The sequence below is a fragment of the Penicillium waksmanii genome (assembly GCF_028829765.1).
Source record: "Penicillium waksmanii strain IBT 27052 chromosome Unknown utg000007l:1.0-4314555.0:1.0-4317578.0, whole genome shotgun sequence".
Lineage (NCBI taxonomy): Eukaryota > Fungi > Ascomycota > Eurotiomycetes > Eurotiales > Aspergillaceae > Penicillium > Penicillium waksmanii.
The window spans coordinates 248,808-271,353 of record NW_026643253.1 but is presented as its reverse complement, the minus strand read 5'-3'; the positions used below and the strand labels follow the sequence as shown (position 1 = coordinate 271,353).

The 22,546-nt window shown below is 48.6% G+C and overlaps 8 protein-coding genes across 8 annotated transcripts; 3 read left to right on the top strand and 5 right to left on the bottom strand.

Annotated features, from left to right (window-relative positions):
* Positions 1–1,689: 1,689 nt before the first annotated feature.
* On the bottom strand, positions 1,690–3,897 carry N7481_006937 (uncharacterized protein; the record flags this gene model as incomplete). The annotated part of the gene is made up of 5 exons (XM_057266156.1): positions 1,690–2,894; positions 2,952–2,986; positions 3,042–3,523; positions 3,585–3,798; positions 3,860–3,897. The coding sequence occupies 5 exons, from the start codon at positions 3,895–3,897 to the stop codon at positions 1,690–1,692; spliced, it is 1,974 nt and encodes a 657-aa protein (XP_057120357.1).
* A 1,522-nt stretch (positions 3,898–5,419) lies between these two features.
* On the bottom strand, positions 5,420–7,621 carry N7481_006936 (fungal specific transcription factor domain-containing protein; the record flags this gene model as incomplete). Its single annotated transcript, XM_057266155.1, has 3 exons — positions 5,420–5,521; positions 5,571–7,184; positions 7,244–7,621. The coding sequence occupies 3 exons, from the start codon at positions 7,619–7,621 to the stop codon at positions 5,420–5,422; spliced, it is 2,094 nt and encodes a 697-aa protein (XP_057120356.1).
* A 763-nt stretch (positions 7,622–8,384) lies between these two features.
* Positions 8,385–9,833, top strand: N7481_006935 (MCT family MFS transporter; the record flags this gene model as incomplete). The annotated part of the gene is made up of 2 exons (XM_057266154.1): positions 8,385–8,807; positions 8,874–9,833. The coding sequence occupies 2 exons, from the start codon at positions 8,385–8,387 to the stop codon at positions 9,831–9,833; spliced, it is 1,383 nt and encodes a 460-aa protein (XP_057120355.1).
* Positions 9,834–10,427: 594 nt separating this feature from the next.
* N7481_006934 (uncharacterized protein) lies at positions 10,428–10,625 on the bottom strand (the record flags this gene model as incomplete). The annotated part of the gene is made up of 1 exon (XM_057266153.1): positions 10,428–10,625. The coding sequence occupies one exon, from the start codon at positions 10,623–10,625 to the stop codon at positions 10,428–10,430; it is 198 nt and encodes a 65-aa protein (XP_057120354.1).
* A 1,643-nt stretch (positions 10,626–12,268) lies between these two features.
* On the top strand, positions 12,269–15,646 carry N7481_006933 (glycoside hydrolase family 55 protein; the record flags this gene model as incomplete). The annotated part of the gene is made up of 4 exons (XM_057266152.1): positions 12,269–12,404; positions 12,631–13,264; positions 13,314–13,962; positions 14,018–15,646. 4 exons carry the CDS (start codon positions 12,269–12,271, stop codon positions 15,644–15,646), a joined length of 3,048 nt encoding a protein of 1,015 aa, XP_057120353.1.
* A 1,750-nt stretch (positions 15,647–17,396) lies between these two features.
* Positions 17,397–17,933, top strand: N7481_006932 (putative GPI anchored protein; the record flags this gene model as incomplete). The annotated part of the gene is made up of 1 exon (XM_057266151.1): positions 17,397–17,933. The coding sequence occupies one exon, from the start codon at positions 17,397–17,399 to the stop codon at positions 17,931–17,933; it is 537 nt and encodes a 178-aa protein (XP_057120352.1).
* Positions 17,934–18,291: 358 nt separating this feature from the next.
* N7481_006931 (uncharacterized protein) lies at positions 18,292–20,439 on the bottom strand (the record flags this gene model as incomplete). Its single annotated transcript, XM_057266150.1, has 4 exons — positions 18,292–19,075; positions 19,138–19,365; positions 19,421–19,920; positions 20,227–20,439. The coding sequence occupies 4 exons, from the start codon at positions 20,437–20,439 to the stop codon at positions 18,292–18,294; spliced, it is 1,725 nt and encodes a 574-aa protein (XP_057120351.1).
* A 336-nt stretch (positions 20,440–20,775) lies between these two features.
* Positions 20,776–22,543, bottom strand: N7481_006930 (putative GABA permease (Uga4); the record flags this gene model as incomplete). The annotated part of the gene is made up of 4 exons (XM_057266149.1): positions 20,776–20,972; positions 21,034–21,397; positions 21,656–22,291; positions 22,355–22,543. 4 exons carry the CDS (start codon positions 22,541–22,543, stop codon positions 20,776–20,778), a joined length of 1,386 nt encoding a protein of 461 aa, XP_057120350.1.
* Positions 22,544–22,546: the final 3 nt, after the last annotated feature.

The following is a 22,546-nucleotide window of genomic DNA, read 5'->3' as shown; positions in this document are numbered from 1 at the left end:
AGCTTTATAGTTAGGAATTATAGCGTTCGGCCCTCTAATTTCAGCAAAATCAGACTTATTTGTAGGCGTTCTCCTTCAAAATTAGGATATAATGTCTTGCTTGATAGCGCTAGAGGAATTTTAAATATAGGAATTGCTTAATTGTTGATCAAGATGGATGACTGGGTATGTGCGCTTAGCTTACTAAGGCTTAGCTAAGGCTTACGGTATGTAAGTAAACAGATATATTTGATAGTAGAGTACCTATAGACTTTAGGGGTACCTAAAAAAGGCAGTGATTTAAGTGTTTAGTGCTCTCGGAATCGTTTGATTGTAGAGTATATTGTTGAGCGTGCAACGTTGAACCCAGCAGCTATTTTAGTAGGCGATATACCATATTCATAAGCCTATATAATAGCTGTGTGGGCCTCAGATGAAAGCTCACCTCCTAGCCTTCGGTTGCCACTTATTTCAGTGCCAACCGACGTATTTTGAAGGTGTAGGGGGCAGTTGAAGAAGACAGGTTGGGGGTGAGGCAAAAATCGTGCTAAAAAAATAGCGTGATGTCTTCAAACTTTTGGACCGCCTTTGTAGTTAGTTAATGATCTAATGACAAAGTGGAGACGGACGGGCTATCCAACCAGAATTGACTCTAGGGAACAGAGAGGTAAAGTATATGTATTGAATATGATCGAAGCCTCTCGATGCATATCAGATGGGGACTAAGAAAGGACCAAAATCCCAACGTATCTGCGGAGAAAATAAATATCTCAGATATTTAGTATTTGCTTTATTTTCTCATTTTTTTGAAAAAAAAAAATTTGTCCCCTGACTCTCGACTCTGAATGCCTAGGCATATATCTGCGCCGCATAACTGGCTGTACTCATATGACTTTTCTTTTCTAGGAATATCTTGCGTCGATATCCTTTCTGTTGTAGTGACTTCTTAGCCACGCTGGAAGCCTTGGACTGCTTACCGGAGTATCTGGCTACTGTGACTGAGTAGTTTGAAGTATTATAGGTAAGTAGTACGACTGCGTTAAGGCAAAGTATTTGTATCATAAAAGACTGATGTGACTTTAAGGGAAAATTACGTAAGGAAAAAGCGCTTCCAAAATACTACTTTTGCTAAAAGCCACGATTTTTGGGTCTGCCATGGTTTTTAATCGCTAGGCATGGCCTGTGCTTTCTACTCTTGCTCTACTGTAATGCTCTGAGTATTAGATTTTACATTGGTGCTTTAGAGGAGGATAGTAATTAAGGGTGAGTTAGAAGGTAAGCCGAGGTGCGAATGAGACTGTACGAATTAATCTACTTTGATATAGTCCTCGCTGAGTCAACCTGCTGTTCTATTTTCGGCAGTTACTAGTGCTGTCTGCTAACAGCGAAAGGTGTTGTATATTATAGGGAGGTACATTGAGGAGGCCGTAAAGGAACTAATACGGGCCCTTTTGTGAAAATTGTTTCAGACTCCCTGATGCTGGTTCTACCCAGTTTAGATCGCTATGGCAAACCTCCTGCGGTACTCTTTGAGGGCCAGGAACAGAGCTACCACTTTGCCATATTTTAAGGGTCTGGTGGAGGTTCAGATATATGGCTTCTTGAAGTATATATCATCTTGAAGTATATATCATCGTACGTGTCGGTAGATGCGGGAAGATTGGCATAGATTAATCAATACAAAAACAGCTACTGTCATATTATTTGACATTATTTTCCGGCTGAGATTTTCGTGAGTATTTGGTCGAAGTACTTCGTCATGCCCGCGGTATCCTCTAATTCGCCCACCCATCCAACATACTGATCAGGGCGAATAATGGCCACAGCACCCCGAACAAGATCGACTCCCCACTTCTCATAGGCTTTGCCTTCACATTCAGAGTCGTAGGTGCATGCCCTCTCAGACCAAATACGATCATAAGCCCATCCCATGACTTCATCGAAGGGTCTCAATACCTCCGGGAAATCGTGATACTCAACCTCGTCCCAGGGACTGCTGTGGATGGTCAACGTATTGATTGGGCCGTCAAATTGGCTGATGGGTGCGACATATCGGTTGAGAATGGAGGGTAGGACGCTGCCGAGTTGATCAACTCGTTCCTTTTGCATTGGAAAGCGTATGTCACCCGCTAGAACGACAAGTCGGAACCGCCCATCACTTTCTAATATGTTTGTTGTCCATCTCGTATCAAGACGGGCTTGGTTGAGAAGCTTGCGAACAGGGAATTTCTCTCCGGGGACGAGGCCTTGGAACTTCTGTTCCTTCTCACTGCTGAGCTTGTGGACAAGATTGCTGGCAGGATAGAAAGCCTTGCGTCCTTCATAGAAATCTTCAAATTCCTGATGGATCGTGCGTGCGTCCGTCTTCTGTATGTCTTCGGACGCGTTTTCGTCTTTTGTAAACTGTGACGAGATTTGCCGATCGTATTCGACCAGCATCTTCGCCAAAGGCAGTCGCTCGGCATTATAAGTGTTCAGTATAGAAGGAGAGGCGCCTCCTTGTGTCACCAGTGCCAATTTCCAGCCGAGATTGAAGCCATCCTGTAGACTCATATTCATTCCCATTCCGATCTTTGGCGAGTGTGAGTGGGCTGCGTCGCCCGCAAGGAAGACCCGGATCTCTCGAGATAGTGTCGAGGCGACTCGTTGACCGACGCCATAGGCAGAAAACCATTCGCAAATCTTGAAATCGAAATCCCAAGGACTAAGGATTGCCTGGACCGATTTTCGGAGATCGTCGGGGGTGAAAGTAGATTTATCACGGCGACCGTTGGTTGTGCCGTTTTCTGCGTCGGGTGTCTGTGTATCTTGACCCTTTGGCATTGGCACGTAGAGGCGCATGAGGTTCCGTTCACGGGGAATTATCAAGATCGAACCGGCAGCATTCTCCACCATAGCCAAGCGGCGAATGTCGGCTGAGGTGGTCTTGGTTATTATGGTACTAAGATGCCCATCATGGATGAATCACTTACGGAAATTGGAGATAGGGACGATATCAGCCACACCCCTGGGTAAAAGTTAGCTAGTGACACCAGTGGACTTCGGGGGCACGGGTTACCTACCAGACATATTCGGTGCTTGATCCTTCCATGGGGAGTCCCATCTGGGTCCTCGTCCAACTGCGCGCCCCATCGCATGCAAGTAGGTATCTCGCTTTGACAATCTCGACCTTCTCCTCCCTCTGGATTTGCGGTGGGACACCATTCGATTCGTCGGAAGGTTGGCGATTTACAATACCATTTTCTAGCTTGATCGGCCCATTCTGCGAATGTGCCTCCCCATTGACTGGCTTTTCATGATTGAGAGTCCGAAGTTGAACAGTGATAGGGTAAGCACTGTGATCCTCCTGGTCCAGTTCATTAAAATTCAATCCCTCGGCAACAACGCCTCGCTCGACCTTGATGGACGAATTTTCGTGGATAGAATCGAGAATGAATTGTTCCAACCGGCCTTGTCCCAAAAGCGTATGAACGAAAGGCATACGCGATTCTGTATTCTCGCCAGAATGCTCTTGGCGCACAAGCTTCCCTTCCTCGTTGAGGCCCTATTCACTCACAGACCCATTAGTCGAGTCCAACGTGCTTCAAGGGCACAATTAAACGAACCCAATAAGTTGAAATAACAGCTGCAACCCCTTCGTTTCGAACCCGATGATTGAACCCACAGCTATCGAACAGCTCCAATGTACGCGGCACCAGCCCGTCTGCATGCCCGAGCATTACCTTCTCCGCGCGTTTGTCAACGATGCGAGCTTTCACCCCATAGCGAGCCATCCAGTATGCCGCCATCAGGCCGGCAGGGCCAGCCCCAATAATGAGCCTGGAAAAGTCGCACTGTTAGTTATTGCGAAAACAAACGGATGCGACTTTAAAGAACTCACACATCTGTTTCAGACTCGGGGTACTTTGTCACGGTCATGATGGATTTTTAGTAGAGTACCTATCGGTGGGTGGTGAACGAAAGAAGATCCAGGAAAATATTCGCGTTGCGACCAGATCACCGAGTCTTAAGAGAAATCCAATCCATCATATGTATGATTTGACAGCGCAGCTTGGCTTGGTCGTGGCGCATCTTCTGCGCATCCTCGAATGCATCATGCACATATGTACATATGCCAATGGTCAGATAGTTCGTGTAACCTTGTCATAATTGCTTTCGCTAGCTGGTCAATGCAGACGCTTTATTCGAGTGGATCGTCCGGTCGGGTATTATTTCTGGCTGCAATTGAAATGCAAGACTGGCGTGGGAAAAACAAACCACACGGTCGCGGTGGGGAAAGGCGCAGCTGGCAGCAAGGATATCACACAGCTGAACATGCGTCTCTGTGGGGAGCTGAAGGGAAGAAGGGACATGGTGGCGTTTTTTGAGGGGGGGATTTTCCCTCGTTCGTCAAGTTTGCTCGTCGGGTTCGTCGAGGTCATTGGGCTCAGCTCGAAATAAACCATCAACTTGAAGCGTAGAGCTCAGGAGGGAATAAATTCATGTGGAGAAGATAGATGGCGGTCCAAAAATCCGAATCAGTGGCTGGCTATTTGTGAACTCTTTCCTACGGTCTTACAGAAAGAAAGAGGATGAGCTTAACTATACGGAGTATTGCGCTCGTAGTCCTCGCTACTGTCTTTCCTCATCCGAAATGTTCAATCTTTTTTTGCTTTGCTTTTTTGCTTTTTACCTTTTCTTTTTTTTCGCGACCCCCCTCGCGTTGGATGGAGTTTGTACCACTTTGGATGTGTCATCATGTGGCGTTTGTACAGACAGCTGGGATATGGTGCACATGCAATTTTGATAAATCGCTTAATGATTCAAAGAAGTGTGAAGAATATTCACGGAGTAGATTTACTCATAAATCATACTTGAGTGCTCTGTACAGGAATTTCTGGCCATTTGCGACCATTGTCTAGTATTTATTTCCCTCGGCGATCGGGGTCGTTGCTGCAAACCTTGAAGATCTTGACCCACAGCTCAGCTGGGCAGCTTGATTCAAAGTTGTGTTGCTACTAGTGGTTACTAGTTAGCATGACGGCCACCTACAATTGCCCAATCAAAGACTTTGAATAAATGCGGGTATGCAAGTGTTCATCCGGAGCAGAGATCGCTGCCCAGTGGTATTCCGTACATACAAGCCCCTCATCTTCCAGGGTTACTTTTTGTATGAAGAACTTGAATCAGCTGAGTGCATCACGGCCTCAACGTGTTGCGATTTATTGCTGTTATGGAATACAAAATTCTGTGTCGATATTGACCCCTCGAAGCCTTTCAGATTACACTATTTGCGATTGAATTTACTGCAGCACGTCGCGCTTCAAATCCAAAGCCGAAGAGATGTCGGTCTAATACTACAGAACTTCCTTTAGGTCATAGCCATTAACTGTTATTTCTCGGGTGCAGCTATCTCCTTGGGTATCACAATAGCAAGGGCCATCTAGGCCACACAATAATCTCAAATGCCATCAATTGAATATGATGCGCATGCCGCCAGCGAATCCATCGTCATCCAGTCCATGTTACCAGAGTCCCCCAGATAAAAGTGGGTGTCGGGCATCTTCTAAGTATTAGCAGGAATCAAGATTTCTATGGGAAGGGTCACTCACCATCAAACTCCAGTCCGCCATTATCTCGGATACCGGGTCCATTGCCATATCATCCTGTCTTTCTACATCAATCGTCGCGGAATCGATCTTGCCCTCCAGGATGCTCAGACACCCGGCCTCCGCCTCTTCTGCTGCCTCTAGGAGTACAGTGGGAAGTTCTTCCCTCGACAGACCGTTCATCAATCCTTTAATCTGTGCACAAACGAGACAGAGAAACAAGTATCCTTTGATATTTGTTTCACCTGCTTCGATGCAGTGCAGAGACCACTTTTTGGCCTCTTGCAAGACGGAATAAAGATCACGGCGGAGGGACATCGGACCTAAGGTGGAGGTCTCTTCCTGAACCTGCGTTTTGAGCTCGGCTGCGATGAGGAACACGGCTTGCATGGAAGATGTGCGGAAGGTGCCAGTTCCACAAAGTGCAAGTCGAGACAGTTCATCAGTCTCCAAAGGCAAAGCATTATTTTGAGAATGGCTTGCCATGGCCGATGACATGGGGAAGATCGTGCACCATGTTTTCAGCGATGTCTCGATGACGACCTTTCTCGAAAATGCGTACTGGGTTTCGTTCAACGACACACTGAAGAATGGCATGTGAATCGCGGTCATATAACGCCGAATGAAGAAGTCCACGATTCGTGTCTGGTAATCAGATGGTACTCTTCCACCGCTCCCCTTGGTTTTGTATCCCTGTAATTCACGAGAGATCAGTTTTGAAGCTACACGTAGTTCCTGGTCAAGGCGAAGCGTATCCTCGTATCCGGCGTGGGAGGATATGCCATTCAATATCTTGATAATGCATAGGCGGAGAGGCACCATCTTGCGAAGGGCCAAGGCAACAGATACATCAGTGAACACATCATCTGGTGCTGGGATTGGGTTTTCTTGGGTAATTGCTTCATCATCGAAGTTTCCGGGTGGCAAGGTGTTGAAGTCGTCCAGGGAGCAGAGGGGAGGGCCTGCTGCTTCCATACTCGATTGCAAAACGAGTTCCAGAATAGTATTCCAGAGTCTTCGTCGCATTTCCGATGAGTAGCAGGGCATTATGGGGAGGAACTCTGGGTCCCGATTAAGTCCCATGTACACAGCGAGGCGAAACAGCTCACCGGTGGAGACCCACACAAGAGCGCCGTCGACGCCGACAATCTCTCTGGCTAAAAGAAGGAGAATGTGAATTTGAAGAAACTGGAGACTGAGCCGGGCTTTGGATTCGGGCTCGGAAATCCACGTTTGCGCTTCATGGACCCATCGGATGGCTGTTGCTCTCATGGAAAACCGATCATCATAGATTGACGATCCGATTGCCATCGCCAGTTTCAGAAGAATCAAAAATGGCATTTCCGCGTTCTTCGAATTCATGGCATCCTCGTAATCTCGTTGGAATGTTGGAACATGGAGGACGCGGTAGACGGACTCGGACGTTCGGAGGTAATTCCCAACCAGGGCATCAGCAACATCCTTACGGGGGAGATCACGCGTTGGTGGGCATGGCCATGCTGGTGTGCGCTGAGCTTTAATCGTTTTGCCGAGCCACTTGCACCTGGTCAAATTTGACATTGCTCGCGCACCCTCCTTTTGAAGAAGGGGCTCTATCAGATCAAGAACCTCGGCAAACTGATGATTCACTGTCAGCATCTGTCCTCCGTCTTGCATGAGCCAGAGTAGTAACTTACCTGAGCAACTCCATTCATCCAGTGACTTTGTCCAAATACCCTTGTTTTGTGCATGATAGATCGTGAGATGGTTGGTGGCTGACCGGCAGTGGCGCTCTCCGAAGCTACATGAAATGTACCAGCGAAGTGAGATCTGGTTGTACTGATATTGTAGTTGGGACTTGGGGTCGCAGGTCCGGCAGAGACCCGGACTGTCTTGGTCAGCTGTTCCTCCAGTTGCTTCACTCGAGATCTCAGGTGCTGAAGCTCCTCTGTTGGAGGTAGACTTGAAGGGGTTAGGACCGCCTTATCAGACGGGGCCGACATGGATGGGCTTGGCCCACTCGGCGCGGTCATCACGGTATCGGATGCAGAGACCTGCTCAATCTGGATCTCCATCCGAGTACTTTCTAGTGGGTGGATTTGGCTGCTATGATTTGCAGATGCATTCATCGTACTGCTTCGATTAGAGGGCGGATTTGGCGACATGGCGTCGTAAACACAAGCCACATTTTTAGATCTCACGCAATTGCTGCATGGTGTCTCCCGATTGCACTTAATCTTTCGTTTGCGGCACAATATACAAGATCTAAAAAGTTGCCGGTTACTCGGAAAATCTATGCATCATGAGGAACCGTCATATTCCTTTCTCTTACATCGGTGGCCGGCGACGACGCCGTTCAGATTGCGGCATTTGGAGAGGATCCATACTGTAACTCGGAGCCTCCAGTGTAGATCAGATAAGAGAAAGAGCTGCTTTGTTCAGCCACAGTAGACTCCGATCATCTGCAAAAGACCGAGATCCGAGATCCGAATGATGACTGATGACTTGCAGAAGGGAAGTTGGAAAGACAAAAGGAGCGTGACGAAGGAAGAAGAAAGGACGAAACAGCAAAGGAAAGCAAACGTCGGAGTCGGAGTCGGAGTCGGGAATTGCACAGTTGGTCCTTCTCGTCTGCAATTTCCCGAAATTCTGGCTGAGCCAATCACGGGACTTCATGGTGAATGGGCATTAACTAGTACAACGGGAGTATAAACAGCACCGGACAAGACATCTTTGCATCTTTGATAATTCTGGAACTGCGAACCAAAAGAAGGAACATTGACCTATTCACAAACTTTCCTTTTTCATCACTCTTCTCACTCCTACAATTCGCCCATCATGTGCGACGACCGCTCTTGCACCCACTGCAATGAAGATGCAGCTTCGGACCGCTTTAACACGACTACACAACCTTCTAACACATCCAAAGTGGCCTCAAAATACAATCAACCATGCTTCGCTTCTAACTACCAATGGCAGAATGAAGCCGCTACTCTCAAGTCTGTACAAGACGGCAGCAACCTGGGCCCACCTCCAGATGGAGGTATCAAAGCTTGGCTCGTCGCAGCTGGGGCAGCTTGTATCTTCTTCTCGGCTCTCGGATTTGCTAATTCCTTCGGCGTCTTCGTGGAATACTATCTCTCCCATCAACTCCAAGGCCATTCAGCAGACAAAGTGGCCTGGATTGGATCCGTCGCTGTTTTCACGCAATTTGCGGCAGGCGCGGTTGGTGGCCCTCTTTTTGATCGTTACGGTGCTTGGGTATGTAAACTACACATCTTCTCATCTTTATTTTCATTTTCAAGACGAACCACTAATATGAACAAGGTTATTCGACCCTCTGCGGGACTTCTTGTGTTTGCCATCATGATGACCAGCCTTTGTACCCAGTACTGGCAATTCATGTTGGCCCAGGGCATTCTACTCGGCATCTCCATGGGATTCTTGCAGTTCCCAGCAATGGCCGCGGTCACCCAATACTTCGACAAGAAAGCCGGCGCAGCACTGGGCCTGGTGATCTCCGGATCCTCCATCGGCGGCGTTGTCATCCCAATCGCGCTCTCCAAAATGCTGAACAGCACCAATCTGGGCTTCGGATGGTCCATTCGCATCATTGGCTTCCTCCTCATTCCGCTGCTCTCCTTCTCCTGCATCGCTGTTCGGAGTCGCCTACCTCCTCGCAAGTCCGCTTTTCTTCTTCCCTCCGCATTCAAGGACCGCACGTACTGCATGGTAATCGCGGCGCTCTTCTTCATGTTCATCGGAATGTTCGCTCCACTCTTCTATATGCCCACCTACGCTGTTAAGCGTGGCATGGATGCGACGCTAGCATCCTACCTGCTAGCCATCGTCAACGGAGCGTCTACTTTTGGTCGAGTCGTCCCAGGAATCCTCGCCGACAAATTCGGACGATTGAACGTGTTCATGTTCGGAGGAATAGCTTCGGGGGTGGTTGTCTGCTGCATGAACCAAGCAGAGTCCACCGCGGCATTGGTGGTTTACGCCGTCATTGTCGGGTTCACCACCGGAACAATCATTTCCGGTGGAACGACAGCTTTCACGCTCTGCATCAAGAGCCGACAGGAAAGTGGCACCCTCCTCGGAATGGGAGTCGGTCTCAGCTCCATTTCTGCTTTGATCGGTCCTCCTGCCAATGGAGCATTCGTGCAACACTATGCCAGCTTTGCCCAAATGTCGATCTTCAGCGGTGTGATGTGTCTGGTTGGTGGTTTAATTGCCTTTGCTGCGAAGTCGACTACTCCCCATGGCCTGTTTGGGAGAACTTGAAGGTGTCGTTACGGGGATTCTTCGTCGATATTCGCGCTTGTTCAAAAGATTCCCTTCGAAAACGGCCAATGAATGTGAATGTGGATTTAGTTCTGAATCAAAACTTTTCTCATATGGCTCTTGTTTCTAAATATTTAACAAAATCCAAGCGCAAGCTTTTTTTTTATTCCAGTTTCGACCACCTTATCCTCATGCCAGCGGAAATCCAGCAGCAACTTGAATATTATGTGGTCACCGTAAATAGATAAGACGTTTGATTTCACATAGAACAATCGCGTAAGCTTTCGCAATTAGGTTATTTGCCTGTATCCTCGTCATGAATCTTTTTTTAATTAATGGGGCTACAGGCCAGGGGTAGATCAAGGGTACCCCAAAAATAGCTCGACAATAGATGATGATATTGACTTGTAGGGTTTACAAGATCTTCTCTTGATTGATAGTTTTTAGTAGGGCAAGAACTTCGGGATCGACGGGTCTCTTAAACAGAGGTTCCCCTTTCCACAATCTGATATTGTTTCACGAGAGACACGTAATTCGCGATTGCTTTGGTCGTAAAGAACAGGTCCCAAAAGTCCGACTTGGGGTTCTCGTCTTCTAGATACTCTTTCCATTCCGTAGAAGTAGCCGCACCATTGTCTCATTTTTGGATTTCGCGGCGATTAAGAGAGGCATTCTGGGCTCATGATCCGGGTAGACTTCAAATTCAGGCTGATCATCAGTCGCATTGGGATCTGCGCCAGCGTCCAGAAGAAGCTGTACTGTTTCGAAATCTTTCTTGTTTGTTGCTTCCATGAGCACAAGACTGTTTTCACGTGGTTAGCACCCAGGTCTGCGACACGATTTTCAAGCAAATAACATGCCCGAGACATTGCCCTTATAGAACGCCGGCATTTGTCTACTTTCCCATTTCCATTAAAAGACGAAGTATCTCTGTGCCCCCATGCTTCATAGTAGCGCCCAAGGCTTCTGGACCACCATAGAAATCGCTCATGGTATTCCGGCTTCCCAAAATCTCGCCCGTAGCCCGCTATATTATGAGTTAGTAATTGTACGGGTATGTCATTGTTTGAAATTGCGAGTGGTGTATATGGCAAACGCTTGCAACCCCTGAACCTTGGAATCTGATTGCATATTTTAGTGCCCGGAGCTCCAACCAGATATCGCCTGAGCGGATCCTTCTCTACGTTTCCCATTAAAGATTCCCAAGTTCTCGGTGAGGAGAGTGTTATAAAAATGGATATTCCTCCGCAATCAGACATTAAGACGCGCTTTATGCGCCGCCTATTCTGATAAAATTAAGCTCCCTACCTCGTGAGTCACTATGCCATCTCTCACACCCTTGTGCTCCTCGTAAAGCCGAAGTTGAAGTAAAACGGTTTCGTTAGGGATGGGCTCAGCCTTCAAGTTCTCATGGCCATTCCGTATCCTATGAATGTTGACTTTGCATGATCAAGATTAAGTGGTCAATACTAGTATCTTCCGAGGCTATGTTAGAAATGAAACTGGCAGATAACCGAAAGATATTGGTGGCAGCCCTTCGTATATCAGGTAGAAAGGCCGTCACTTTGTATTTCTTAGCGAGATCTTCATCTTCCACTAGCGATTTTCTATCAGTATCGCGTATTGTATGACTGGTAGTCTGCCTGTTCATACCCTTTTTTTCCAATTCTTGGCAAGTGCGCCGTTTATTAGCAGACGCCAAGTCTCGTTAGCTCGCTCGACCCCATATTCCTAATCAGGAAAGCAGGACACTATTCCCGAATGAGAAAAACATTCTCATCGGCAGAACTACAAGTACGAACTTGCAGCTTGTTGCTTTCAATAGCTGTCAGTTAATTTAATTATGGAATGGAATCTTGAGCTCGTGTCATCTGTTTGCTGAAAATTTGGTACACAGAGCCAATCAGATAGAGTCGAGCTGGCGAAGCTTCGTAGAGGGAGGCATTGGTTAACTATGGAGTATTATACTTGGCCACCGATATATCTGAAGTATACGTTTCTGGAAGATTCAGAAACTATCCAGGCATGTTTGACAGTCTTACAATCACTTAATAGCACACCAGAAAGTCAATTTGGTTCGACATATTCTCGGTTCGGTAGGTTGTTATTATGGTCAAATGAGATGGCCATTCAGCGGCGCGCCTCAAGAAGTCATCAGTTTTGAGTAATGTCTCTTAGTCTCGTGTGTTACAGTATTCCTCCATCTAGAGTAATCTCAAGGTAGATCATTTTTAACAAGTCCGCTGTCTATGCCTAGACTACATTCCCATCTTTGAAGGGCACCTTCTCGCTTCCCCTCTACGCGTGGACCCACAACCATCTCAACAGCATCAAGATCGAGATCATCATCATCATCATCATCATCATCATCATCATCATCATCATCATCATCATCATCATCCTCATAATTTATCTCCATCATCTATCGAGCGAATATGTTGTTTCTGCTATCGCCCATCCACCGCCGTCGCGTCTGTGCTGTCCATCTCCCGTTCCGCTCGCAAGGGGGACGATCCGCGCGGTCCGCGAAGCTACCGCATTCCAAACATCCTGCCCAGATCAAAACATCAGGTTTGCCGGTATCCTGACGACGCCATGCCAACCTCCTGGTCTCCTGCATGCCAGGCGGGCCTGGCCAGATCTCTGGTCCTTTTTCCACCATGTCTGCGGATCCAATGTTTACTTCTTCTTCTCCCTTCCTCTGCTAACAGCTTGATAGGATATCCTTGAGAGTTGCGGTTGAGAAATTGAGGTCTGAGGATGCGGAGCTCACTGTCTGTTGCTACTCTGGTAGCAGTTGTCTCTGCTGTGTCGGGATCGGTCGCTCCTCTTCGCGAGAGTGACATTGAACATCTCCATGAAGTCAATCAGGGACCATCAGAGTCAGTGTTCTTTCCGGGTTTGTTTCCGACACTGTTATCCCAGGTTGGCGGTGCTCCAGACCTGATTGATACTCTCCTTGGAGGTGGTAAGACAACAGACACCCCAATCCCGTTGGATACCCCGAGCTCGGAGCCTCCCAGTCCTCCTGAGACTGTCAGTCCGGTGGAAACGCCCACTCTGGCGGGGACACCCTCTCCAGCGGATACATCCACTCCAGTTGAATCTCCTGCTGCCTCAGAAGCACCTGATTCTGCACAGGGGCCCACATCCCCGCAAGCACCGGTTTCGCCGCAAACACCGAGTTCTTCAATTACTCCCTCGCAAAGTCCGTCGCAGTCTACTCCTGCCGTATCGAGCTCGAAGCGGAGTCCTGCCTCTGCACCAGGTTCTTCTACTCCAGCCACTTCCTCTGCGCCAGGTTCTTCTACTCCAGCCACTTCCTCTGCGGCAACTGCTCCCACAACTTTGACCTATACTTTGACTCCAGGCTCGAGCCAAAGTTCGTCATCGAGTCAGATTCAGACTTTCACAACTCTACCAAAGCCAGCGTAGGTGATGGCTACCTTCCAAGCTATGACTTGTACTGACTATCTCTAGCTCTAGCAGCCCAGCCTTCGCTGCGGCCTCCAAGACATGCGCTCCCAAGGGACAACCCTCGCGCGGTGTCTTCTGGTTGGACCAGCAAGATCACAAAGGACAAGGCGCTGGTCTAGCTCCATATATCTCCAAAGATAACTCATATCCCGTGTACCGAAATGTGATGCACTACGATGTTGCGAATGATGGTACGGGCGATCAGACAGCAAACCTCCAGAAAGCTATCGATGACACCGGAGCCGGGGGTAGTCGCAAAGGAAAAGGAGTCACTCGGTTCCCGGCAGAGGTCTATCTTCCCAGCGGAGTCTACCAGCTTGGAAGCACATTGAAATTGACTGTCGGAACTATCATTGTTGGCAACCCCAACAATCCACCCGTCATCAAAGCCTCTCCCGGTTTCCGTGGCCAATTCCTTGTTCTGGGATACGATAACAACAACGGGAACCCGGAAACTAGCTTCATGATGGTGATGAAGAACGTTATCTTGGACACGACTTCGGTGGATGCCAATGTCGCCATCACTGCCCTCCAATGGGGAGTGGCTCAAGGATCCGGCTTGACCAATGTTGAGGTTCGAATGCCGACTGGCCCTGGTACGCATACTGGTATTGATATACATGCCGGTTCAACAATTGCCGTCACCGATGTGGTAAGTTCTTCCTCTATGATAATATTGCATTACTGGCTTATACTAACTTCAACAGCGCATTATTGGCGGTGCCACCGGTATCATAAACTCGAACCAACAGGTCAATTTCAAAAACATCCACTTTAGCGCGGTGGGCACGGCGTTTTCTGCCGCTGGCGGATGGACTGTCCTGCTCCAAAGTGCGACTTTTGAGTCCTGCGGTACTGCTGTCAACATGACCGGCAACGGACTGGGCAGTCTGGTTCTACTGGACTCGACATCGACCAACAGTGGAACCGTCATTCTGTTCCACGACTCCTCTCATGACTACGGCAACCAGAACAGCCAGTTCATTATCGAGAACCTTTCTCACGATTCCCAGCACCCTATCGCGGTTGATAGCAACGGCGCTACTCGCTTGGGACCTGCGTCGCACATTGACACTTATATCTGGGGCACAAAGGTACCCGGCCAGTATGAAGCTGGAAAGTCCTTTATCACTGAGCGTTCGGAGAATTTATTGATTGGTGGAAAGTATTTCACCAAGGCTCAACCTACCTACGGGGAATATGGCGGTGATGATATCGTGAACGTCAAGACGGTTTCAGGCCATCTCGTTAAGGGTGATGGCCGTACCGATGATACGGAGGCTTTGAATGCTATCTTGTTGCAGAACGCCGAAGATTGCAAGATCACTTATATTCCCTTCGGTGTTTACCGCGTTTCCGATACTCTCTTCGTCCCTGTGGGCACTCGAATGGTCGGTGAAGCATGGGCTGTCATCTCGGGTTATGGCGATGCCTTCAAGAATCCCCTCCAGCCTCGCGCGGTGGTCCAGCTCGGTCGTCCTGGAGATGTTGGTGTTATTGAAATTCAGGATATGCGGTTTGCAGCAGGTGAAATTCTCCCTGGTGCGAAAATTTTGGAGATCAACGCTGCAGGAGCTCAGCCCGGAGATGTTGGTCTATGGAACACCATTGTCACAGTTGGTGGTACCGCCGAAACGACAATCTCCAACAGTTGTACCTCGCAAGATCCCAAGGACTGCATGGCTGCCTTTATGGTGATGCACCTGACAAAGAGCTCGTCTGCATATATTGAAAACTTCTGGGGATGGACAGCAGACCACAACCTGGATAGCGAATCCCTTTTCACTATCATCTCAACCGGTCGCGGCATTTTGGTAGAAGCGACTCAAGGTACCTGGCTTACTGGTACTGGCTCCGAGCACCACTGGCTCTACAACTACAACTTCCACAAGGCCGAAAACGTGTACGCTGGCCTCCTCCAAACTGAGACGCCTTATATGCAAGGCTCTGGCGAGTATGAGAAGGCACCCGCACCTTGGTTTGCCAATGCTCAATATGGAGATCCAGACTTCTCATGGTGCTCCACTAACGACGACAAATGTCGCTCCGCGCTGGCCACTAATATTGACGGGGGATCCAACATTGCCCTTTACAACTCTGCTGCCTGGGCCTTTTTCGATGGGTCATGGAATGGTCTCTACAACCAGCCTTGCGAGGGCAAGTGTCAATCGAATATGATGCGTGTTGTTGGTTCACCGCAGAATTTGGTGTGGTACTCGATCAGCACCCGCATGACGGACGTCATGATATTGGATGGAAAGACCAATCCGACCGAGACGAGCCATCCTGGTGGATGGGAGGGGATTATTCAGGCCTACAGGCAGTTTTCTGCATAGACCGGAATTGGATTAAACTTGGTGCGCGTGTGGTGGTGGCATGTGCATAGCATGGCATGTTATTTTGGACATATGCATTTCTTAGACGGTCTTATATGACTGAGTACTCTTTTCTTAATGACTAGTATGATTTGATTTCTGCTTTCGTTCACTGGCAAGTTCCACTGCCAACTTCTTGAAGTTGAAGGTTTCGTCTGTACTCTTAGTACTGGTAGGTAGTAGTACTGATACTAGTAAACTTGAAATTTTTGCCGTACTCCGAGTCGCGACTCCAGCCCTGGAGTGGTCCGAGTCCCCGTAGGTCACGGTGCTTAGTATCCGACACCTTCAATTTGAAATCCAAGTTGACTTCTATTACTACTACTAAGTAGTAGTAGTAGTAGTCGCGGACAACAACTTGAACCTTGCCTGAACTTTTTGGAAGATATATATCCAGAACATCCAATACTGTAGTACTAATACTAAACTTCGAGTTACAGGTAGTACACTATTATACCTGTCTCAATTCTCTAAGTACATGATTTACAATATATTACAATATTTAGTTACTTAAATGTATTATTTTGATTCCTTCTTCATTGGGCACTGGCAAGTTGATGTTTGCTCGTCCATTGCGCGCCTGCATTTTACGTACGTAACATTAGGCCCCCAACAAACCGCTCCTTCCTAAACCCGGGTGTAATCACGTGAGCAATTGAGAATATCTATTTTTACCTATTCACGTGACTTTCCCGTGACCAAGGCTACGCCCATTTGCCTCTCTCGGTGCTGGCCGGAAGAAGCCATCCAAGACCACACATCCACAGCCACAACCCACACCCGCGAAGTCATCCACTTTGCACTGTGTAAAACGTCATCAGTCTTGGCTTAGTCGGAAATACGAGGCCCATCAATCAATTCAACACGCATTTCGTTTCCTTCATCCCGCTTCAATTCCGAAATCTCTTTAGGCGGAGGCTTCCTGAAATGAAATTCTGAAATGTCGTCCCACCACTCATATGCTTACCTGCCGTGGCTGGTGGAGATCTTCCCCAACATTAGGGAATTAGGGGGGCAAGGCCTACGATGTGGCGCTGCCAGCCGAGGTTTCCGAACTTTGACTCCAAGTTTTGTTTGAAGGCAGCACCATATCTGTTTCTAATTCAGTGTAGGCTGTGTCAATTTTCGACCCCCTTTGCTAGCATGCAGCACAGCACAGCACCATTCAGTAGAATCGGGCCCAGCTCAGAAATAAGCATCAATTCCGGTACACAGCTCATGCAGCCCGTCGCAGCATGTAGCCTCATGTGCCGCTATTCCCTCGTGGATCTCGCACTCAGCAGCAATGATGGGGGCGGACAAGGGCTCAGACGAATCATTGTCTGTCTGCTCAGCCCAAGTGGAGTTATTAAATGATGATTTGCTTTCCAAAATTGCACTTCTCCCCCAATCCCACTGATCGGCCGTAAGCCTTGGCCCCAATTGTTTTCCGTCTTCCCCCTAAACGGCGTCATTGCCACTGCCACAACTGCGGACCCTGATGCCTTGTCCCCAGTTAGGTATGTCCTTCGTAGTTGGTTACTATCTATATCCAGGAGGAAATTGGATGGTCCGATCGTCACTATAAAGAACCCCTGGATCTCCCCGAACCATAGTTTATTATTCTCATCCTATCCACAGCCTAACCAGCCCTATATCAATACTTTATCTCCAACTAACAACCACTTCAAAAGTATCTCAACTTCCTCTACCTTCCACCACCTCTACCAAAATGAAGTTCACTGCTATTGCCTCCGCCCTCTTCCTGGCCACCGCTGCCATGGCCACCCCCGACATCGATGTCGACTCCATTGTCTCTCAGGCTGAGGACGTTGCCACCTCCCTCAAGAGCGGAGGTGAGTCCATTGGCTCAGATGCCGCCGCGGAAGCTACCTCCATCGGCCATGCCTTCGAGACCGGCGGTGCTGCTGCTTTGTCCACTCTGACCGGCGACGCTGCCTCCATCGCCACCGCTGTCGAGAGCCACGCCAGCTCGATCGCTTCAGCTGGTGAATCCGCCGGCTCTGAAGCTGCCAGCAAGGCCTCCGCTTGGGTCTCTACCTTCACTTCCACCAATTCGGAGGGTGAGAAGACCACCGGTGCTTCCACCATTACCTCCCGCGCCTCCACGGCTACCAACACTGGTGCTTCCACCACTGGCTCCGAATCTGCCAGCCCTACTACCTCCAACGCTGCCGTCGCTGGATACAAGATGAACGCCGCTGCCGCTGGTATGGCTGGTATGCTCGGTGTCATGGTTGCTCTGTAAAGGATATCTCTGAATGTAATGATTTTTGGACTCGGGTTTCTGGCATACGGCTTTTCTTTCACGACTTTCCTTGATTGGTTTTCCCTAAAATATTTTGCCGTGCATTTTTGCTGGCAGGGATTAATACCGGCGTTTTGAACTGTATATATACCTGTCTATACTTTTGAACTATGAACTTGAACATTCCAAGGTTTTCTCTCAATTGGTTTCCATTCGAATAGTCGTATTTGTACTGCTATCGTATATGTGAGCAAACTCGAATGCATTGCACGCTAACAAGCATAGATCTATGCATTCTGCCTTGGGCTCTACTAGTATGCCTAGATAGTCCTCTAGATACCTACCCCTTGGAACATTATCACCTGCTCTCCCAAAACTGCGCATCAATCGCAACCAATCGATTGAACAACTGATTCCGAGACCTCATCCCTGTAAGATGGAATGACTGCCCGATCTCATTGCCAACAACGACCATTCCATCAGCAGCCTCTTTACTACCGGCCGTCAATTCAACAATCAGCTTTCCCTTCCACCCCAATCCCTCCGTCTTCCGCAGTTCCTGGATCTCAGTGACCGGAATTTGAAAGAGAACAGACCCCTTCTTCCGCGCGTCAATGCTCAGATCCTCCAATCCGGCCGATTGGTACGTCGTGAAGTATAAGATAGGTGGTTCCTTGGTGGAATCGATGACGGCTGCCCCGCGCTTCCGCTCAAACTTCGCGTCGAATTTCAATGGCCCGTATGGTGTGCCGGAGAAGCGGTGGTTTTGAAGCATGCCTAGGAGGTTCTTTGTATGTGCCGATCCTGCAATTGCCATTGCCCGGTCGAAGGCGATGTGGCCTCGGATTGCGGTTGCGATTGTGCGGCGGAAAAACTTTAGGATTTTGAAGAAGGTTCGTTTTTTGGGTTTCGGTGCTGCGAGACTGTCGGATGACAGGTTGGTGGTTGAATCGTTTGATATGCTAGCTAGATCGCCTGATTGGGGAATGGTCACTGCCTTGGACTTCTTGCGCTTGATTGGCCATGCGGGCTCGCTGTCCTCGGTTGTTGGTGGTGGTGGGAGAGGTGATGAGTTAATTTCACCGATTCGGAGGAGTGTTAAGGTTAGTTGGGCGTTAGTGGGTACACCTTTCAGAAGTGTCCTAGATCATGATGGTGTTAGGAGGTGTCACTTGGTAAATGGTAGGTTGGTTAGTGCACATACATGTTGATATCGAGTTGCTCTTGCCACTCGGGGAATTTGCGGTTCAGAAGATCCGTCGTATAGGTGAAGGCTGGTGCACCGAAGAAAGCGAATCCTAGAGCGAATCCGACAAGTTTGATGATCCAGTAACTGGATGCAAATGGCGCGACGAGACACACGATGCTCAAGATGCCCGATATGCGAAGACGTGGTGAAATGAGATAGAATGGCGGAGTAGGAGAAAGAATACTTCAATCCAGTTAATGTCAACTTTCTCATTTGATCTTCAATCTGGGGAACTCACTTGGCAAATCTTTCATAGATATCGGTGATATCGCTGACCACTCGCATGGCCTGATCCATCCCTTGTGAGACCTTCTTCTTCATGGGCTTTTTGGTTTGGTCCTCTGCAGATTTCTCCGCGGCCACTTCGGGTGTCTCGGGCGTGATATCTATAGGTGGTGCTGCAATAACTGCAGTAGAATTCTCCGCGGTCTCTTCATCCAGAGGATATCCGAATTTCCCCGCAGCACCCTCGACGGCCATTGTCGCAAAGCTGTCGAGCAACACCTTGGCTTCTTGCTCGGCAGTTTCTCCCTTATGATTCTCCGGTACACCCGTCAAGCTGTCTTGAGATTCCTGTTGTTCATTTGCCGACAGGTTTGAGGTTGAATCGTTTGTTGGCGGCTGCGGCGGAGGAGCGGGGAATAAGAACGGCCGAATGGGAGGAAACATTATCAAGGCAATGAATAGGCTCATCGTCATCGGAATGAGGAGATCTGCTGCCCAGGATGCGAAGTAGACCTGCGTATAAATTAGCATTGAGTGCTGTCAAGCTGAGGAGAGACAATTTACACCGCAAAAGACCGCAGTGCGGACGGGCTCTTTCCACGACCGCAATCTCCCAACATGTCGAAAGAACTCAATCAACCCGACAACCACAGAGATATAAAATCGTTCAAGTGTCATTCGAAGTTTTTCCGGAGGATATACTTCATTTTGCGCCCGATTGAGATCCAGATCTAGATTCGCGCCCGGTACAGCTTTCACATGATAGATTTGCTTCACATGTCAGTCCAGAAGCAAAACTTCCGCAGGGCCAAGCCTTACCTTATTGAATCGCCGAATCAACATCCAAAGATCTTCATTCGAAAGACCATCTGCAAGTGTCTCATCCACAGTTCTCGACGATGGCTTCCATTGCACATTTCGTGGGTTGTCGGTCGCCGCTCGTTGGAGCGGCCCACTCTCTTCGGGTGGTTGGGTGAGTTCGAAGCTGTCGGTGTCTTCTATCTCACCGGGCGATTCATGCTCTTGGCTCATATTCAACAGTTCGATGGCGGGAATCCGACGAAAACTGCATGGATGTTAACGTGTCGCGATCGTGGAGCGGGGGGATTGGAGAAGACGGGGCGAGCTCCGTGTCCCTGATGGCTGTGGGGTTGCAACGTCATATTTCGGGCTACTTTTAGCTAAGATCGGCATGCTGTTATGGGGATTTTTGGCACAAGAGAAGCTTGAACGAGCCAATTCATCCAGCGGTTTACTTTCGCATATCGGTATGTAAATTCAATGGCTATAGAATTGATACTGCGGAGAAAGGGGTATAGAACATGTACAACTTGAAGGAAATCGCTGAAATAAAAGGAATTGAAGCAGTCACTCTGCCTTCGCATTCATCGGCCCTCCGCTTGAGACCACAGAATTGTAGGCGCCACTTTCCGAATTTGTAGAGCTGTTATCGTCGACTGTCATGCGCGGGCCGGTGAACCAGTGTCGCGCAAACAAGAAATAGTAAGCCATGCATCCAACCCAGACAAACCCATTTATCACAATTGTGTAGTTCATATCCGCCGCTGCGACGAGAATTAGTCAGAGTGCCCAGTATTGATAGCCGCGCATGTGGAAAAGACTTACGTGAAGGATTGGGACCACCGGTTGGAAACATGGAAAGCACAACACCAAATAAGAGGTAGACAACTGCAATCCACGCAATAGGCTTGCTTAGCCGACCAGTGTAAAACTCGCCTGGATGAAACCGCTCTTGGCCCCAGACAAGACGACAGAAGATTGGAGTTCCCCAGGATAAGTAATTGCTTGCGACGAAGAGGGAGAATAAGGCATTTGTTGCGGCATTGTTGATCAGACATAGCAGACCCAGGATGAGGCATGCCACTACCAATCCACAAATCATTCGTACGGGCTGGTACTGAATGCGTTTACTGATATGGCGAAAGAAGGTCGAAAATGGCAGGGCACCATCTCGTGAGAATGCCCATGCCTGACGAGAAGCAGCGACAGTCTACTTTGTTAGCATGGCCAAGGGGAATGATATTGGGGATAGCGGATTTACCAAGCTGAGTCCAATGAGGAATTGGATCAAACAGAGTACAATCATGAAGCCCAAGGCGCCATCCCTACCCAGAGCATCGTAGTAGATCTGGAAGTTGAATTAGCAAACATCATGCTATCAAAGAAAGGGGTGACGGATTACCTGTGCCATTGGTTGTCCAAATTTCGAGTTTAATGTATTGCTTACATTCGGATCCATTGTCGCAGCCATAACAGACAATGTGAGAAAGCCAAGTACACAGGCAGAGCCGGCCGACCAGATGATCCCCAGGGGCACGGCTTTGGCTGCATGCATCGCCTCTTCGCTCATATGCACACAGGAATCAAAGGAACCGATAGACCAGATAGGCGCAAGCCATGCAAGCATGAATGCCCACCCGGTAGGCCATCCAGTCTCATTGTCGACGTGTTGAAAAACATAGCTTCCGGGATTCAGCGCCTCACCACGTGTGACCTTTCCAACCGGCAGAGCAATCACGGTCGCGATGACAAGCGAGACGTTGATATAAATGCAAGCAGTCTGGATCTTGGGCATAATTCGACCTGATAGCGCAGCACAGATCCCATGCAAAAGAACCAGACCCACGTAGACAGCGTAAATCACGCCTCGCGACGCAGACCATCCATCATCGCGGGAAATAGAGACGCAGGAAAGAATCATGAGGGCGAGTGTATAATCCACCGAGCAGATTCCACCGATGAGACCGAGCGTGTTGCTGTATCCGATCAAGAAGCTCAGCGGATTCTTGTATTTCACGCCCGCAAAATAATGGGTCCACCAGTATAGACCTCCAGCGGTTGGCATCGCAGACGCAAGATCAGCCTGAACAAGAGTCAGTCAAGAGAATTGTAACATGGATTTGGGCGAAATCTAAGAAGGTCGTACCATTGCCAGTCCAACCAGAAGAATGAAAATGCTCGCTGTGAACCACCCCCAAACCATACCGACAGGTCCTGCCGGTAGCGAAAATGCCAAGGTTGATGCGATTGAAGGAACCAATCCCATTATACTAAACGCGACCGCAAATACCTGCGGTGTCGAGTATTGCCTCTTGAGTTCCTGTTTGTAGCCCATTTT